At 32.8% G+C, this 19,326-nt stretch overlaps 4 protein-coding genes across 4 annotated transcripts; 2 read left to right on the top strand and 2 right to left on the bottom strand.

Annotated features, from left to right (window-relative positions):
* Positions 1-223: 223 nt before the first annotated feature.
* Positions 224-8,570, top strand: LOC108564492. The gene is made up of 7 exons (XM_017923557.1): positions 224-405; positions 6,852-7,049; positions 7,109-7,213; positions 7,499-7,733; positions 7,798-8,035; positions 8,095-8,291; positions 8,369-8,570. Exons 1-7 carry the CDS (start codon positions 319-321, stop codon positions 8,476-8,478), a joined length of 1,170 nt encoding a protein of 389 aa, XP_017779046.1. The 5' UTR covers positions 224-318; the 3' UTR covers positions 8,479-8,570.
* A 191-nt stretch (positions 8,571-8,761) lies between these two features.
* Positions 8,762-9,587, bottom strand: LOC108564493 (glycine-rich selenoprotein-like). The gene is made up of 4 exons (XM_017923559.1): positions 9,466-9,587; positions 9,314-9,398; positions 9,164-9,256; positions 8,762-9,105 (listed from the first exon to the last, which is right to left on the bottom strand). The coding sequence occupies exons 1-4, from the start codon at positions 9,482-9,484 to the stop codon at positions 9,033-9,035; spliced, it is 270 nt and encodes an 89-aa protein (XP_017779048.1). The 5' UTR covers positions 9,485-9,587; the 3' UTR covers positions 8,762-9,032.
* Positions 9,588-10,007: 420 nt separating this feature from the next.
* Positions 10,008-16,677, top strand: LOC108564491 (protein Jumonji). Its single transcript, XM_017923556.1, has 7 exons — positions 10,008-10,268; positions 10,326-11,231; positions 11,289-13,178; positions 13,676-14,891; positions 14,954-15,590; positions 15,648-16,339; positions 16,402-16,677. The coding sequence occupies exons 1-7, from the start codon at positions 10,201-10,203 to the stop codon at positions 16,618-16,620; spliced, it is 5,628 nt and encodes a 1,875-aa protein (XP_017779045.1). The 5' UTR covers positions 10,008-10,200; the 3' UTR covers positions 16,621-16,677.
* A 378-nt stretch (positions 16,678-17,055) lies between these two features.
* On the bottom strand, positions 17,056-19,311 carry LOC108564486 (solute carrier family 35 member C2). Its single transcript, XM_017923551.1, has 6 exons — positions 19,024-19,311; positions 18,742-18,956; positions 18,611-18,683; positions 18,305-18,557; positions 17,674-17,849; positions 17,056-17,605 (listed from the first exon to the last, which is right to left on the bottom strand). The coding sequence occupies exons 1-6, from the start codon at positions 19,231-19,233 to the stop codon at positions 17,306-17,308; spliced, it is 1,227 nt and encodes a 408-aa protein (XP_017779040.1). The 5' UTR covers positions 19,234-19,311; the 3' UTR covers positions 17,056-17,305.
* Between the last annotated feature and the right edge of the window lie 15 nt (positions 19,312-19,326).

The following is a 19,326-nucleotide window of genomic DNA, read 5'->3' as shown; positions in this document are numbered from 1 at the left end:
AAAATTGACCGAGGCTTAACCGACGAACGTCGCCTCAGCGTTATAAAAGTTTCGCTAAAAAAAAACAATCTCAAATACAAATACGGAAAAAAAAAATGGGTATCCTTTCGTCTCTCACGAAAACATATGTCCGTGGTTCATAATGATATGCGTGCGTTTTTCGCGTGCTCCGCTCGGGGTGGGGGCTGTTATATAAATGCCACTTGCAACCCGGTGGGGGCGTCGGTTTTAGTTCAGGCAACAATCTAGTGTAAACCACTGTTGGTCGGAGGAAGAAATATTGCAGTAACAAGAGTAGTAGTAACCACTTCAGAAATAATGCCGGTCACCGAAACTTTGGGCAGGAGGAACTGCATCCCCATCCTATACACCAGGGGCACCCACTACGAAGTTGGCTACGACGTCGTAAGTTACAAACAAAAATAACTATCGGATCACTTGATTTTGTCTGACCGCTTCGTAAATGTTTACATTTGATCAATACCGAATTTTCCCGACCGACGTCCAATTACCACTTACTAATTTTATACAATTCTCAATTTATGTTAAAAGCTTATTAAGTATAATAGAAAATCCAAGTCTAATCTTACTTCAAAAGTAAATTCTGTAAACAGAAACACCAATATTTTCAATAAATTTAACTATTTTTCAAGAATTTTTTTTTTTAAATAATTTATTTTCGACACTTATTCAGTATAATAACAAATCCATATAAATTACATTTTAAGATTCACTTTTCACTTAAGATTCATTTATTTTTGATACTAATTATAATAGTAACAAATCCAATCTTTTTCAGAAAACATCAAATTTATATAGAAACCCCCACATTTTTTTAAGTTTCTCTTTTGCGTTAATAATATTAAACAAAACTATTGATAATTCCTTTTCAAATATAAATAACAATGTTTCTATAATTAACATTTTTATTATAATACAAAATTCTGTACATGAAAATCCTATTATCACTAATATTCTTAATTCATCATTGATATTAATGAATATAGTAGCAAATTTTTGAAGTTCATTAAAAATTAATGAAAAATTATGTTTTTATAAAAAAAACGACAACATTTTTATTACAAACATACAATTTAAATAGAAACACTATATAGTAATTCAATATTTAAAAAAATGTTAATTTTAAATCACTCTACAATTATAAATATTCATTATACAAGCATTAATTTCAAACTGGTTATGATGCATAAATCAATTTATTTATGTACATTAAATCAAATGCAAAAAAAATGTAATGCAAATTTGACATTTATTTTCTTTAATTAAACATTATTATTACCTTACATAGAATTAAAGGGCAGTATTAATTATTAATATATAACAATATTTTATGCAAATTATATACATTTGAATTATGATTTGAAAGTCAATTCTTCAATGTGATTGATATGTCTCTCTCCTTTACCCTAAAAAAATATATTCTAAAACATTACTACCTTGAATTGTTATAATTTATTTCTCATGTCATACACATAAGCTTACATGAGTCTTTTTTACTTTTTTTTCAACCAAAGATTTGAATTAAATATAATATATTGAACTCTCCGAAATTGAATGGAAATTTAGCATTTTGTTTAATAAGTCTTAACATTCCTATAAAGTCTGAAGACACTTTTAATTTAGGAAATAAATTGCATTAAAATACACTTAAATTAAATTTAACAAAACTATAAAAACTTCCTATTGGAAGTATTTTTTTAAATGCTGAAAATATTATTGAATGAAAAATATTTGTCATTAAACTTCTGTTTTATTTTTGTTGTATTTATAGATTATTCATTTAAAAACGTTAAAAACATGTTTACATATGTTTCACCGTTAATAAGATTGCATTTCTTTGACTTCACCTCTTTTTGAAAACCTTACCTAAAAGATATTTTTTTCAATAATGTTTTCTGTTGATGTAATATTTCATATTTTTTAAGTACTAATATAAATTACATAGCTCGGGTTATCGTTTCCGCAAATATTCTGTTCAAAACCGGACTAATCGAGACTTGATTGTGTAAAAGGAAGAAAACGATCATTTATGTATACACAAATAATTGTGTGTTTAATTATTTAAAATGTAATTTCTTTGAAAATTTTTAATCCGGACTGATCGGAGCCATGACAGGTAAAAACATATTAATTGAATCATACGGTAATCATAAAAAATTCATATGATGTAAATTATACTTGTAAAACACTAAATAAATATTTAAACAAAAATGTAACATTTGTAATCCATTAACTGTTAATGAATACAGTAAAACGTGAATTGCATATACATGCATAGATTCGTTCCGTATTTACTTCAATATTTACATTTAAATGAGTAAACATTTTAAGTAAATTAATGATTATGAATAAAAAAATTTGTTGTTGTTGTATGTCATGTACAAAAATATTAAAGCAGATTTAGTTAAAAATTTATAACTGTTTATAAATAGATTATCTTAGTTTCTTCAATTAACAGCGACTACGTTTACATTCTTCAAAATTATTTATTATTATTAACTTCAAGACACGTTCATTTTTTTTGTTTCTAATCAAAACTATAATAAATTACTTTTACTTCAGTCAGGAACGGATTTATTTTCCCAGCATTTTCCCGATGTAATTAAATGTAAGCAAACACGTTTACTTTCATTTTTTATAAACAATTATTTATGTAAAAAAAAAGATTTTAAATATCAAGTGTCCTTCAACAAACTTTTTTGGTTGGATTTGATCAGTAAATGAAACTTTATGTAATACACAACAAAAAAAAATCATGCGGTTTGCGTGGTATTTTTTCCTTCCTTCCTTGATAAACAAAACCAGGCGTCTTCAAATTCAAATTGGTTTTAACAGGAAGAAAGTACACGTTTATTAAGATAAATGATTATGAGTAAATTGGAAGAACCGTTAGATGACATTTTCATTTCTCCTCCTGTTGTTATTCTCCACGAAAAACACCGAATGTGACTTTTATGAACAGCTTCTTTCCCGCGAATCGATTCCGTCGACCGCAAATTAGCAATAATAATTCCGAAATCCTTGGCAATGAAAGGTAATGTGCGATCGTTAAATGGTTTCGATCTGCAATTCGATTGCGTAATTTGTCGTCGAGGAGCGGACAAAAAATAAAACAACTCTCGATGCCTACTAGATATTCGCATACCTCGCAAGATTGAGCGATAATAATGTTGTTAGCATTAATTAATGGAGTGATCACAATAAGTAGCATAGAATCACAAGTTTCATGGTACTCGTATCGCACGTTTATCGAATAATTGATGTAATCGATTGCAGAAAGTTTTTCTTATTATTTTCGTTTTCTATCAATGTCCTCTCTACTTTACAGATAACATTCAATATTAAACGCAATCTAGTTTCAGGTGATATTATTATTTTAATTACGTAACCTAATTTAAATCAATTCAGAAAAAATCAATAAATCTTATCAACTATAAATAAAATTATCATTTTTTAAACCCGTTTTTAAAACTTATATAAAACAATAATTATTACTTCATTTTAACATCAAAACATCGTAAATTACTTTACGTAATTTGATGGTTGCTATGGTAAAATATAGTTTTTTAAGTACTTGTAATTGCAACATTTGTCAAATGTCATTATATTTAATTTTTTGCTGATTATACTATCAATTCATTATTTCTGTAAAATTTGGCTCAGCTTAAAAAAAGTAAACTAACATTTATTAACAAACAAAAAATGCTACTGAACGCATTAGTTTGTCCTAAATGTCTGTTGTCAGGTGTACCAACTAATATTAGTTGTCATTAACACCTATTACATTTAAATTCATAATAGTTGGTAACAGAAGAAAACAGTTCTATTCTTACAATCAATACTTAGGAAAGTCTTTGGATCTTATAAGTGTTTCAATCTTAATAGCAAAAGTACTAATCGTAATAACATTTTAACATTGTTTCATATGAATTACAGATATTTTAGGTAATTAGGACAGATCAAAATTATGGACAATAAAAATATGTAAATTAATAAAAATAAAATAATCTTAATCTAAGCTAAGGAAGAATGTAGCTTACATTATAAATAAAGTAAATATCGTAAGCAACTGAAAAATAAACAGCCTTGATTGCTGTTTTCTTTGATTATTAACTAACATGAATTACATTTTAGAGTGTCATCAAAGGTCAATAATAATCAGTAAATTCCGCATTCACTGGAATAAATCATTGTACACTTATGCCAATGAAGATGAAGTTTAATGTGATTAAATTTAGTCATGTTAGATTTAACTAATGTTTCTTAATAATAATTAGTACCTATAATTAGTATCTCTTTTTTTTTTCTTGTATTCCTAGAACAATAGTAAAGTTTGCAAATATTTTAAAGAATATAAAAGAAATAGTTTGAAGCACACATAACATTATGTGGCATTGTTTTATAATGATAAACACAATATTAATGATTAAAAGCCATAAATTAATAATTCATTTCTTGTTAATAATTTTCAATTTAACTTTGATAAAAGCATATAATTATTGTAAATAAACATTGTTTTGTTTCTGTAATAATTATTTTTTTACAATAATTAATAAAATAATTAGCTTAAATTGAAAATATAAATTTATCTACGCTGTAATTGAGAGTTAAATTGATTACCAAGGACATGTTCTTTTACAATTGCAAAGCATTAAAATAAATTTATGTATAGAAGAAGAAAAAAAAATGTGATTTCTTGTCAAATGCGAGATGGTAGATTTAGTTATACACGCACACTTCGGCCTTCGCATTTCACACACGAAAAATCGATCACATCCCAGAATCGCAAGGCGCCTTCCGAATTGACCACCACATTCGCAGACTTCACTGCACACACAGTTCAAGGATCGAATGCAGACGTATCCGCAACAACGAAATGTTTGTTACGGATTAAAAGATTAAAGTAAATACATGTAGATTCAGGTAGATCCATCTCAAAGGTGATGCAATACAATGGCTCATTCGCAAAGTAAAAATAAGCATATTCTTGGAAATAAATTATAACGAAACGAGAAATAAAAGTATAAGAAGGTTGAAGGATCCATTGGAGACTTCGACCTCATGAGCTTTTTTCTTTTCGAAATACCGAAAAAATAGATTTTATTGTGCTTTTATTTTAATTTGTTAAAGAAAACAAATCAATCTCAATAAAAGTTTAAGAAGGTTGAAGGATCCATTGGAGACTTCGACCTCATGAGCTTTTTTCTTTTCGAAATACCGAAAAAAAAAGATTTTATTGTGCTTTTATTTTAATTTGTTAAAGAAAATAAATCAATCTCAATAAAAGTTGAAGAAGGATTCGAAAAAACAGATTTATTTTTGTATTTATTGATATTGTTTATATTTTTAATGTATGGCCTGTTAACAGGTTTAACTTACAAGCAATAAATCATACAGATCTTGTTTATTAAACTACATTTTGTTTAATTGAATTCATAATAAAAATATGCAAAGAAAACTTGTCGTTATTAATAACAGTGATTATTCGCGTGTTGCTTAATCAACTTAACGGTATGCATTGTTGCTAAGTTACTACCTATTATTAAAATTAATGTTATGGTGACATAACTATTAATAATAATAGGAAAAAAAAATGCACGTGCACATAAAATGAATATTCTAAATATTTTGCTCGCTCTGATCAAACCCCGAGTTTTACCAATCCCCTTAATGGAGTTCCTCAAGGCTCCACTCTAACTCTGTTACAGTATATTTCTACTATTTATATGATCGTAATTTAAATATTTTTTTATATTCCAATTCTCATTCAGTTTCCTCTTATATTTCAATTAATTTTATAATAAGTAACCTTTAATCAACAATTAATCACAATTATATTTTAATCAAAGAGTTAAATATTAAAGATAATTGTCCTACTATGCATACAATTTGTATATTGATGATTTTCCTTTAGTAGCCCAAGTGGCTGGTTTTGATAGTTTATTAAGTAGTTTGTAGTGTTGATTTTTTTTTTAATTTTTTTTAAATATTTAAGTCAATAATTTTATGGGTAATTTCGTTAATTCACATAGAAAACACGAATTTAAATGATTTTATGAATGGTATAAGATTTCTATGAATTAGTATTAAAATGTAAATTTGTGACCGCAAAATTCGAAAAGTCACTTCAACCTGTATTATTAATCACATGTGAATCAAAAGGCTAAAAGGGGAACAATATTATTTCAACGATAAAAACAATGTAGAATTAATGGTCAGTCGGCATTTCCGATTAATGTGCGGCAAAAGTTAAAAAAAAGAGTTAATTATAAGAATACCACAAGAGCAAATTATTATTTTTTTGGATTATTTCGTGTATGCAATTAAATGTGTTTTTCGAACGGATTTCTTTCATTTAGATAATTACATTTGCAATTGGATAATAACATTAGTTAATTTGGTAATAGCGAACAATAAATTAGCGACAGTCGCGGCATTCCATTCGATGTCGCAACATGCGATTATGTTAATACATGCGCATACTATTCATAAAAATTAAAACTATTGCAGAGTGAACAAGGCAATTTAATTGCAGTTCCTTATGAATAAAAAAAATCTGCAATAATTAATTTGATATCAACAAAAAAAAATATTTTTGGAGCAAGTGAAAGGACAAAATCACATTTCCTTGTGGCAATTATTCAATTGTTATCCTTCGGTGGAACTTTTCGAAAGACGGGAAGTACACCAATCCGGACTTGAAGTGATAAATTTTGATGCAAGGTTACTGATTTGTTGTTTGTTTTTTTTTTGGTCGTCGTTTGTTTTCGTTGCAAACTGTAGGTGGAACCTTGGTATCAATTTTGATTTGGAATCGAATTATGTTCTAGGGTCGCACCTTCGCTTCGCTGATACACGATTATCTGAAGAACTCGTTCATGCTCAACGATGAGTACATCCCTGCTTACGAAACGGATGCCGGGAGGAGGGCTTACGATGATACCTTGGAATGCGTGAGGGAAAACTTTCCTCATTACGTGAGGGAATTGGAAGGGACGGCCGATGGCGCCAAAGTACCTTTCTATAAGGTATTTCATTATTGAGTTTTATTGCATACACTTTTTTTTATTGTTGAATTATCTTGTAGCTGTTCCTACTCCACATGGATAACATCATAACGAACGCGTGCGAGATGACCGGTAACATCGAAGCTACTGGTTGCTCTTCGATTTGCGTCAACAACGGCGAACAAGTTAGTATATTTTCTAACTCAATTATACGAGGCCTTAGATGAATTGGGTCAAGGGTTGAACTTCCATGTTTTCACTTGGCTATAATGAGATTTCCGAGTTTGCATAATAAGTCAATAGAAAAGTGTTACGATTATACACGCACGCAAGTCCACTTTTTGGATAATTCCAATTAATTATAGTTGTTGCAAACTCTCTTCCCATATCTTTTCACACGTAATCATTTTGGCATTGTTCAGTAGCAATTATTTGTGATGTCGAACTGTAAAGACGTTTAATTATTGCAGGAGGTATTAGGACATACGGAAGACGCGTTCAATGTGGCCTTAAACAATTACTACTTCGTTTCCGCTCATATCATTACTGAGAAACCTCAAGGGAAATGGGGAGTCACGGAAGAACGTTTCACATCCCTTTGCTATGCAGGACACTTGCCTGGCTACACGATGAATTACAACCACCACGGTTTGGTGTTCTCCATAAATACTTTGAGCGCTGCAAAGCTCCACCCTGGTAAAACACGTGAGTCATCAACCACTAAAATTGCGCACAGATCAATGTATCGATTAATTTATAAATTCAACAGCCAGACACTTCTTGACCAGAGCTCTTCTATCGGCCGAGAATTTCGAGCAGGCCCAGAAGATCTTGAGAGATTCTGGATGCGGAGCCGGAGACGGCTGCTCCATCAACTTGACCTTCTTAAACCAAGAAGGTGATAGACTCTTCCACAACGCCGAAATGGGCCCAGCCGATTACGGAAACGAGTCGCAATTGAACATCCTCACAGCCAGTCCCGGAGAACATCTCCTTCACACTAACAAGTACATTACAAAGCCCAATATACATCTAACAGCCAAATAACTAATGCAATGTTACACAGGTATTTGCGTTTGGAAATCCAGCAGATCAAGGGCTTCGTGATCGACAGTGCGGAAGCCAGGTTGGACGCTTTGAAAACGTTCAAACCGCCGAAATCGAAAAACGATGTGATCGAGATGCTCGGCGATCAATCAGGAATCAAATACAGGGTTTTCCAAGACTTCGGACCGGACGATGTTGTGAAAACCATAGCCGTCGGTTAGTATATTTAAATTTAATTTGCGCAGACTTCTTCATTTTTTCATTAATTTAAAAAAAATACATTTTATTTTCAGGAATTTTCGACTGCAAAGAAAAAACGCTGAGCTTGTATGCTGACAACCCAAAATCCAATGAACCTCTAGTTGTGATACCTTTAGTTCTAAAGAAAACTAACAAAATGTAACTTAATTTGTGTATTGTATAATATTATATTTAGCTTAGCCTTACTTGCTTGACATCATAGTACTTAAAATCCGTCCCAATGTTAAATTATGTAATTAGATTATTAAAATAAATATTTAAAACAATATATATTTCAACATTATTTCTACTTACATTATCAAACGTTTATCAACAGAAATGTTATGGATGAGTAACTGGCAAATAGCAGTTGTATGTGAGTATTTTAGCATTCTCAATTCATGTTACTGTATAACTTTAGGGTTTTTGTAATAAAGAAAAATCTATTTGAATGCACATCTATTTATTTCAAAAGAATATTCCAATACCAAATTGTATAAGAAAAAAAAAACTTCCATCCTTCAAAAAAGTAACCAAAATTTCTTCAATCAAATCCCTCCAGCTAAGGTTTAAAGATCCAATATCATACATAAATAATAGTTAAATTTAGAAGTTCACTATATGCATAGAAAGAAAATTAAGTATTGCAGTGAGTGATGGAAGTGGCACAGCTCCTCATGTGATGAAGGTTAATCATTACTGAGGAGTTTAACGTGCTCATCCGCCCCCTGGCATGGAACAATCCTGTATGGTCTTTATCTGCCCAAACTTCTTTGGTCCCCTTGGTGGCCTGAATACAGATTTAGTTATAAAAAACATATTTTAAATTGTCTGTAGTTTGATATTACCCATTTCCTGGTCCACCAGAACCACCAGATCCTCCTCCTCCTCCTCTGCCATTTGAAATCCTTCCTCTATCTAATCCAAATAGCGATTTGAAGCTGATACAGAGATAGGTTAGAACAGTTATTGTATTTGGTATGAATGAGATTACTTACAACATGGAAATGAAATCTAAAGTGCCCCAAAAGGCGTCCACCAAGCGGCCGAAGTTCCATGGCCTGCTTTGATGGACTGTACCATCTGAAATATTATTAATAACAATTTAATTTACAATATAATTAAAATAGAAAACGTTGTAAATACATACCGGGACTTACGTAAACCATGCTTTGCTACTGCAGCATACGATATGATTTTTTTATCTATTTGATTCACCTCGTTCACCTTGACAAAGCAATTTTAATGACCATACACAATACTTCCTCACTCTATAATTATTAAATAGTACTAAATTCATCATAGACAACACAGCAACGTAGACCACCCAACAACTAATAAAAAATTTAATAATATTTGTTACTTCATTACATACATATAAATATAAATGTTATTATTTAATATTTTCTGTTTAAACAGTTTTATTTAAATTTACTAAATGTAAAATCAATAAATATTTACAAGATGTTATGCAACCGTATTAACACACATTTAATTTTTTGAAATCGCAAAAATTATAACATTTGCTTAAACGTATTAATAAAATCAATAATATATAATGTGTGCTAACAGGCTAAATAAATTTTGTCGATTTTAATATAGTCTTTGCAAAACAAATTATTTGAAGCGTCGTGTTAAACCCCGACTAACTTCAATTTAATTTCATGCAGGTGCAAAACACAAAACAAATTGTCTGAGTTCTTCTCTTTGGTTGTATGTGTTGTATATTTTAGAGTTGGTGTTGCAGTGATTGCAGATATGTTGCTGTATCTCAGAGTAATTCTTTAATGTGCATAGTGGATACACTGAATCATGCATTCAGGCAGTTTGAAATTAGTATAGATGATAAATTTTCCAAACTATTTAAAATCAGTGATAACCTAAAATGGTTTTTAATAGAAAAAGGAAGGACAACAGGTCCAACAGTTTTATACTAGATGATAGTCCCAAGAGGTATGTTGAAGTACTAGTAATCATTGATTATTTATTACACAGTTATTTGATTTTCAGAACTAAAGTACAAGCACAAAGGAAATTTGCGCAAGGATCAAATGTTAACAGCCCAGTTTTAACACCTGTGAAGGAGTTGGAGAAAAGTGAAAAAGTTATTCCAGAACCAATAGAGCTGCTGCCTATGAAGAGACCCAACACAGAAGACTTTTTAACTTTCCTTTGTTTTCGTGGTACTCCTGTTTTACCACCAAACTTAAGTTTCTTTAATAATGCTTCCATGGTAGAAAGAAATCAAAGTTCAGAATCTACTAGCACTTCTCCAAAGAATGGAGTCATCTTACCAAGCATATCAAAAACTCCAGGTGAAAGACCATTCATTGCTTTTGGTGTACGGAAAAGAGCAGATCCCATTGTTGTTAGTAGACATATGGACAAAAAAAGGAGACATGCATTGGCTCTGCAGGCTTTAAGAAGAAAGTACCAGGAACAGAAGATGGCTAAAATCAGAGCCATTACTATAAGTAAACTATCAGAAAAAGTACAAACAAATAAAACTGTTGTTAGGACAACAAGATCAGTAACAAAAGCAGGACCCATAACAAAGAAAAATATAGCACAAAAAACTAAAATCACTGTTGTTGCTACAAAAGTAACAACCAGACGAACAAGCACTTTAAAGCAGCCAGTAAGGACAAGCAATATTAAACCTAAAATGTGCTTAAGAAGTTACCGGGGACGCTTTGTTCAAAGGGAATTGTTAAATAAACCTGTAAAGAAGAGACCTATGCCAAAGAAAGTTAAAGTAGTGAAAAAAGATGAAGATAAATCTGATGAGGAAGAGGAGGAAGAAGAAGAAGAGTTTACTTCAGGTGATGATGAACCTTTACTACAGAAGAGCATAGAAGGAGAAAAAATTGCCCGGAAAACTGCATCAATAATTCCTAAGAAACCAACAGATAAAGGGTACATATACATATTTTTATATTAATTTATGTTATTAATTAATATATTTCTTTTTAGTTTTCATAAAACTAGATCCAACGTGATTGCTAATCAGAAGGTAACTAGAAGACATCCTGCGCAAACAAGACTTCTTGTTAGGGCTGCTCAAAGTAAATTGAAATCTCCGCCAAATTCACCGAGGCTTAGGTCGCAGCAGCTCAAACGCAACGTTAAATTAATACAGACTAAGAAAGAAGTGAAAACACCTATCAAGAAGCAGATTGAAATTACTAAAAAGTTGGAGATCAAGAAGAATACTATTACCAATAAACCATTGGAAGGGAGGAATGTTAAAGTTTTAAAGACGCGAAGTGAAAGTTTAAAAAAGAATATTGTAGAAGGCACTACTAAAAATAAATTAGCAACAAGCAACGAGAATATCAAAGGAAAATTAAGGAAACCCGCGAATAAAACTAATAAGGTTAATGTTGCCGAAAATGATAAAAAGGCTGTGAAACCTATGAAGAAAAAGGTTGAAGTAACAAAGAAACAGAATGAATGTGATAAGAAACCATGTGAAGAAACTGGGAAAAGCAATGTTGAAGAAGATAATAAAAAGCTAGCAAATGACGATACTAAGAGCAAAGTGAAGGAAATATCTGAGAAAAAGGCTGAGGTAAATATGTTTATTGAGAAAAATCAACCAGATGTTAATGAAGCACAGGATTTAAGTATAAAAGAAAATCAAAGTGATGTGGTTCATTCAGAAGACGCTATTAAAATGAAAGCAGCTATTGAAAAGTCAAGTAAAGAAATTGTAATGATTAAAGAAAAGAAAGATGAAAGTGTAAGTTTACAGGAAGTATGTGATATCCTTAAGGATACTAAACTGGATGAGCCCAAAAAGAAAGTTCCACACGAGAATGCAGCTAAAAAGAAATCTTTAGAACAATCCGCAAGGGCTAATTTATTATTACCTGAGGAGCTGAAAAAGGTTACAAAGGAATTAAAGTTAATGTTTGACGAAACGAATCTGAAACCGGTGGAAATTAGCAAAGTAAGCACAAAGTTATTGAAAAACAAGGTAGCTTCTAATGAAACTGAAACGAAGACATTAGATTTAGATCTCAAGAAACTGCCACAACGTCCGTCTAGGAAAACGAAAGAAGCAGCTGCCATTTACATGGAAATTTTAGGTCATAAATTAGTTAATAAAGATGATATAGATGAAGATTCTATGGACAGTTTTCCAGAATTACCTAATGTTCGTAAGACTGAACAGAGAGAAAACGAATTGAAGGCCAAAGCAAAAGAGGATAATGCTAAGAAGAGGAAATCAAAGTCTCCTGCCGAAAGTGACGGCGACAATTCGTCAAAGGTAAAGAGATCTGTTAGAAGAACACGAATTTCAAAAGCACAGTTATCGTCTGAAAAGATGTCAAGCGATTCGGATGAATCTTTCACTGCTGAAGTCACTCTGCCAACCGAAAAGCAATTAAGACCTATAAGAAATAAGTCTCCCAAATTATATAGGAGCTTTAGCGACACAGACTCTGAGACACTGCCATTGAAAAAAACACATTCGACAAAGCGTAAATCCGAAAACATGAACAGTGAATCCGATTCTTCTAAAAGAAACAAAAGAAAACAAAAAAGGGTAGCAAAGAAACAAAGTGTGGATAGCTTTAGTGAATCGGACGAAGAACCATTAGCTAAATTGACCCAAAAAAAGAGCGAAGATCAGTCGAAGAAGACAAGCGTTAGATCGAAGGGATCGCAACAGGAAACTGCAACTGTGATTGTGGGGAAACAGAAAAGGGAATGCACGAAACGTCCACAGAATTATATGCCGTATTCGTCTTCCGATGAGGAAGAGAAATTATTCTTAGGTTTCGACAAAGCAGCGTCTCCTCCGAAGCCTGTAGAACCAACCTTAGACTTACTTTGTACAAAGGATATGGGACGAAGGTAAGAATAAAGTGTTTAGTTACAATTATTTAGCATGAATATATTCAATATTATATTGTAGTTAGTATATTTATTGTAGTAGCTTGTTGGTTACTAATTGTATTAATATTGAAATGTGCTTTATACGAGAATAATGTCTTGATTAATATATTTCTCGTATGTGTAACTCGTATACGGAGACTCGTATACGTAAAAGGTATTTAGGAAGATGCAGTTAATACTCTACTAACAATACTGCAAGTTTAAATTTTAATTGCAAGACAATATCCTCGTCATACATAGTGCAGTTCTTGATCTCAAAAATATAAAATTAATCATTAAAATATAATGTTGGCTTTCAGACTCCCAATTATGCACATGATGAGTTAGAATAGCGATTAGATTATAGTCTCCGTCCAAATATCCTAGAAATATAAGATAGTACTTTATTTATTCAGATTGTTAAAATAAAATGTATATATTGAAAACGCTACAGTACCTTTATTTTTTTACTTTAGATATGGAAAAGAGAGAGTAAATATGTCTAATGAACAGATTGAAAAATGGTTGAATGATAGTGCGTTGGCTGGAATGAGCTTAATTAAAAAGGAAAACGATGAGATGTTAAAGTTTGGAGAGAAAATTCCGACCGAAACAAACTTGGAGAACTCGAATATGTCTTCTATAAATACGGAAAGTTTGAAGAGCACTATGTTAGTACCTAAGTGCAATATGGAGAAAATTGAGGAAAAAAAAGAGGATAATTCGTTAAATTCAACACCTGAGAAATACTCAACGGCTTCTTTGACGAAGCCACTTTCAAATGAACGAAAACCAATATTCACAAAGAAGGAACGACACAGCACCGACGTTCCGCCCAAAAACATTAACGCCTTTTCTGTTTGCAATGAAAGTAGCGTTTATGCCTTCGCAGATACTGAAGATTCTTCAGTTAACACACCTTTCAGACGGCCGTCTAGAAGACCGTCCAGTACAGCAACTAGCAAATCTGAAGATGATCCTGATGCGAAATTTCGGTTACCAAATCTGATCAAACCATTGGATACCAAGTCTATATCCAAAGAGGCTTTATTTACTGACGAATCTAATACTAGTTGCACGGAAATTGTAGAGACTGTAAATCCATTCTACATACCACAACAGCCTAAGAAGATAATGCCAAGTATAAAATCGTTGTCAACGCCGATGTTTCCACCATCGCAAACAAATTTACAAAAAAGAGACAAAATGCCGAAAGCTAAAAGCGTGGATAGATTATCGGAAACCTCCGAGGATTTTAAATATAAAGTACCGAGTTCGCCAAGCGCCAGTTCGTCGTCTAGTGCTAAACTATACAAACGACAGACAAATAAAAACAAACAATTGAAAGTTCCGCCTAATTATATGCCAGTGAATACTACCGAATTTCCAGAGCTTACAGGAACAGCACAAATTGTCGAAGCTCCTGTGTTTCATCCCACAGAGAAGGAATTCATAGATCCAATTGAGTACATTGAGAAAATCCGAAATCAAGCGGAAAAGTTTGGGGTGTGTCGTATCGTACCACCAGCCAACTTTAAACCCGAGTGCAAAGTATTGGACGAGATGCGCTTCACAGCTTACAATCAATATGTGCACAAAATGATGCATCGCTGGGGTCCCAATTTTAAAGAGTTAGTTGCAATCAGAAAGTATTTAGCCACGCAAAGTATTAATTTAAAACATCCTCCATGGGTAAGTAATCATCGCAAATTGCAAAGTTTTCCAAAATATCGTTTATTATTATTGTTATTTAGATTGGTGGTATGGAGATAGATCTTCCGCGTCTCTACCAAACGGTGCAAACTTTGGGTGGATTAAAAGAAGTCATAGAGAAGAAGAAATGGCCTAGGGTATCTGAGCTAATGAAAATACCGAAATCTGCACAAGACCGTGTTACGAAACTTGACGATATTTACTGTAAATATCTGCTGCCGTATGACACATTGTCCCCGGATGAACGAGACAAGTTGTTTGACGCTGTCGAAACTGAATGGGCCAAGCGAGAGTCCAAGAATCTGCTGAGGGCCCAAGGAGATGAGGAGAAATCCGATGAGGAAGAGGAATCCGAAGATGAGGATGAAACAGATATCGAGTGTATAGTTAAGGGTCGAAGTATGGCATTAAGCGCATTTTATCGGATTGCCAGAAACACGATGGCCATGTGGTTTAAAACGCCCGAAGCAGGTGCCGACGAAGTGGAAGAGGAATTCTGGAATCACGTAACTAGTAAGCAGTTTCACATTTGCGTGCATTCCGGTTCCATTGATTCCGGTAATTGGGGCTACGGCTTTGCCGTCTCCAAAAACAGTCCCTTCGCTCGTCATGCTTGGAATTTGAAGGTGCTTACAAACAACAGTGGTTCTATCCTCAGATCGATGGGCCCTGTAATGGGTAAGTGTCGACTATTATAAATCTTTTAAAATTATAATCGCTTATTTCTTATTTTAGGTTTGACAGTTCCTACGTTGCATGTAGGTATGGTCTTCAGTGGTTGTTGCTGGTATCGGGATCCGCACAGTTTACCGTGGATTGAGTATTGTCACACCGGCGCAAATAAAATTTGGTACGGAATTCCTGATTCGATGAGCGAAAAATTCCACGAGACATTGTTGAAACTAGTCCCAAATTATTGCTTGAACAAGTCTCTCTGGTTGCCATCGGACACGGCTATGTTACCACCTAACTTACTTGTCGATAACGGTGTATCTCTCACGAGGACTGTGCAAGAACCCGGTCAGTTTGTAGTCATATTTCCAAAAGCGTTCACATCCAACATTTGCACGGGATACGTGGTTTCCGAGAGCGTTTTCTTCGCACAACCGGATTGGCTGAATTGTGCACGGAAGGTCTTCGAGGAGTTAAGGAACAGCTGCGAACCATCCATGTTCAGCTATGAGAGATTGGTATTGAGCGTCGCAACGGATGTTCGAAGCGATATTTCTGTACTGAGGCAAATTATACCCGCCGTCGAAGAGCTGTGTCGAAGGGAAATCAAGGAGAGGCAAAGACTGAAAGAACTGGGTGTGATCAAAGAGGAGAGATTGCCATTACCGGATGTGCGGAAGAAGAAGAAAGTCCAGAATGATACGGAGACTGAATACGCCTGTGAGGATTGTCGTTGGAATTTGTTTTGCTCTATGGTATGTCTAATAATTATTTGTATAATTATTGATTAAATGCAGTACAATTTACTTTGTTCTAGGTATTCGAGAGTCAGGATAACGCAATTTACTGTATAGAGCACGCCATAAACCATATAGAAGACAAATCTTTAGACTCTACTAAATGTAAATTAATGTATACTTATGATCTGACCGAATTGAGTGTGTTACCTGATAAGGTAAGAACAACAATCGAAACAAAGTTACAAAAGAAAGCCGGTAGTAAATTCACAGGGATGGCGACGCTATTGAACCGGTAAATTATTTTAGTTTTTTTTTTAATATTTGTACAAAATTGTCAATTTCTTTCGAACGCGAACAACAAAAATTGTATCATCTGAAGCATAAATATATATTATATATATTTTTTGATAGTTTAGAATAATTTATTTTATCGAGATTTTTAAATGATATATTTGTGATTACATCTTTTTTTATTAAAGTTAAACTCGAAAATTGAGAAACAGAAGAAAGAAAAAAAATATGCTAAATGAAACCAAATTGTGGGGATTTTAGAATTCCATTTATTTATTAAAATTTTTGAAGTACAAAAATGTATTATATCGAACAAATCAACAGACTCTTATTAATTAACGAAAATCCATTAACAAAAAAAATAAATAATCAAAGAAAAAATATCATTTTATAGTGATGAAAGTGGTTTTCACTTTGTTTTTTCTATGTTATATATATTTACAAATATACACATTTCGCTACACCTTTGGCAACATAAAAAAAAACAAACAATAGCAAACCTTTGTAGAAAATATCACAAAGTTAAATAATTTTGTTTTCAAATTAGAAAATGCATGTATTTAAAATACAAGGAATGTTAGAACGTTTTTGTTTTGAAATATTAGACTTAGTGAACATTAAAAGCTTTAACAAAGTGTATTCCGTGTGTAAAATTTGGTCCTCTTCGCGTTGAAGTTACTTCAAGCTCTGCTATCTTTCGTGTCGATTCAAAATGTTAAATAAGACTTCCTCCTTATCTTCATTATCACTGTCCGTCGAAATGCTCATCTGCTCAACCTCTGCCTCATTGATAAGCGATTTACCCATGCCAACGTCGAAATTGCGATCGGAGGCGTCGAATTCGAAAGACTTTTGCGATGTTTGCGTGGTTCGCATCTTGTGGACCACGTGGCTCGTGATTCCTAATAGGCATATTAGTAAACCGCACAGATTAAGAACGGACATCTGATCACCGTTCCATTCCACAGCCAAGAACAATATTAACATCTCCTGAAAGTAATGCCAGTCAGATGTAGCATTTGTTAGTCTATATGTGTAATTGATGTTGTAATACGAACCTTAAATATTCCAGCTATTGATAATGTCAGACTTGATGTGTATGTTACGACCATGACTTCGCTTAACTCCATGAAGAATGCAATGCATGCTCCTATCAAAACCTTTATTATTAACAAGTTCAATTCACTTGAGTCCTTGGCGTACACTTCCATGCAGAAACGTATTAAACTTAGACCTGTAATCAATTTGTAATTCGATGTCGTTATACATTTGCATACTAACACGATCATTTGCTGTTTATAGTAGACCAATTGTCACATGAAGTGTATCGAAGATGCAGCGTATTTGTTTCAATGAATGTAATAGCTCAGCTCTTATTTGAAAAATAAAATCATCTAATTAGATACACGTCTATTCACTAACCCTTTTCAACAATCCATCAAACCCAAAATGATGGTTTTACATACATCCTCAATCAATATTTTTACTCAACAAATAACTGTAATTTTCAAATATCAACAGGATAATAAGAATAATTTTAATTGTGTTTGTATTCATGAAAATCAATTGGTGGTAGGAAGTGTGTGTGTGTGATATGGATATTTTTTGTAAACATATTTTTGTTATCAATTTTGCGGTTTTTCTTGATAAGCGCATAATAAATTTCAATAAATGCAATGCTCTCCTTACCTTCTATAGTTAAAACAAATGGTATTAAGGAAATAATCATAAATGGCTGCATATGGAAGACCATATCCAAAGGACTTTTCATTCCCATCTTGGACTTCTGTAGTAGCAATTGTACACATGTCCAACGTAAGCCACTGCACATAGATGCAATGAGGACTAGAACAAAACCTGCCATATCGAATTGTGTTGCTTTGTAAGTAAACAAGAGCAATCCGATTGAGATCATTATTACTATGATAAACAAGCTCCAGGACTAAAAAAAGGAAAAATTTAGATATTTTAAAGGATGCACTAATTTCCATTGACCTTTTTCTCCAGTTTAAGTAGAATAGCAAAACCCAATATGAAAATAATAGATGTGGATTTGGTCATAGTATATCTGAAATTTTACAATATTACAATAACAACATGTTGATTATGGTGGAATATGATCTTACAAGGACACAGTGATCAACTCCAATCCCCAATTAGAAAAACCAATGTCTATGCTGCTGAAGAGACCTGTGGGTGCCACAGAAATAATGTAGTCTTTCCATCCCACTGTTAACCTTTGACTTCCAAATTTCAAAGCCCATATGCTTCTCACTAGAGCGGCCAAGATGAATTTCACAATCATGTGCACAAGGACAGTGGAAAGGGGGAATTTGAATTGCTGGAAGTAGAGTAAATCATGTTAGTATGGATATCATCAAGTGTGCATTGGTTTCCAATTGGATTACTTGTAGGAGCCATCTCTGGTAAAATGTCAGACCAATCGAAGGTGCAAAATAAATAGAGATTAAGATAACTGTCATAAAGGACTGCCAGATGCAGGCAGGGGTGAAAACTTTCCGTTTCAGTTTCTGCACGTCAAAATCAATTTCAACTTCCTCCCCTTCAACATCCCTTCGAAGGACATCGTACTTCGCTTTCGCTCTTCGCCCTAACATATTGTAAACATATCGAAACAAGACGCACGCACACTGCTACATCAACCAAAACCAACTGATTTGACAATTGTGACAGTGACAACATACATGTTT

This window comes from Nicrophorus vespilloides, unplaced genomic scaffold (genome assembly GCF_001412225.1).
Source record: "Nicrophorus vespilloides isolate i.1.1-1 unplaced genomic scaffold, Nicve_v1.0, whole genome shotgun sequence".
Classification (NCBI taxonomy): domain Eukaryota; kingdom Metazoa; phylum Arthropoda; class Insecta; order Coleoptera; family Silphidae; genus Nicrophorus; species Nicrophorus vespilloides.
Note: the sequence above shows the minus strand (reverse complement) of the source record. Positions and strands in the feature narration are given on the sequence as shown.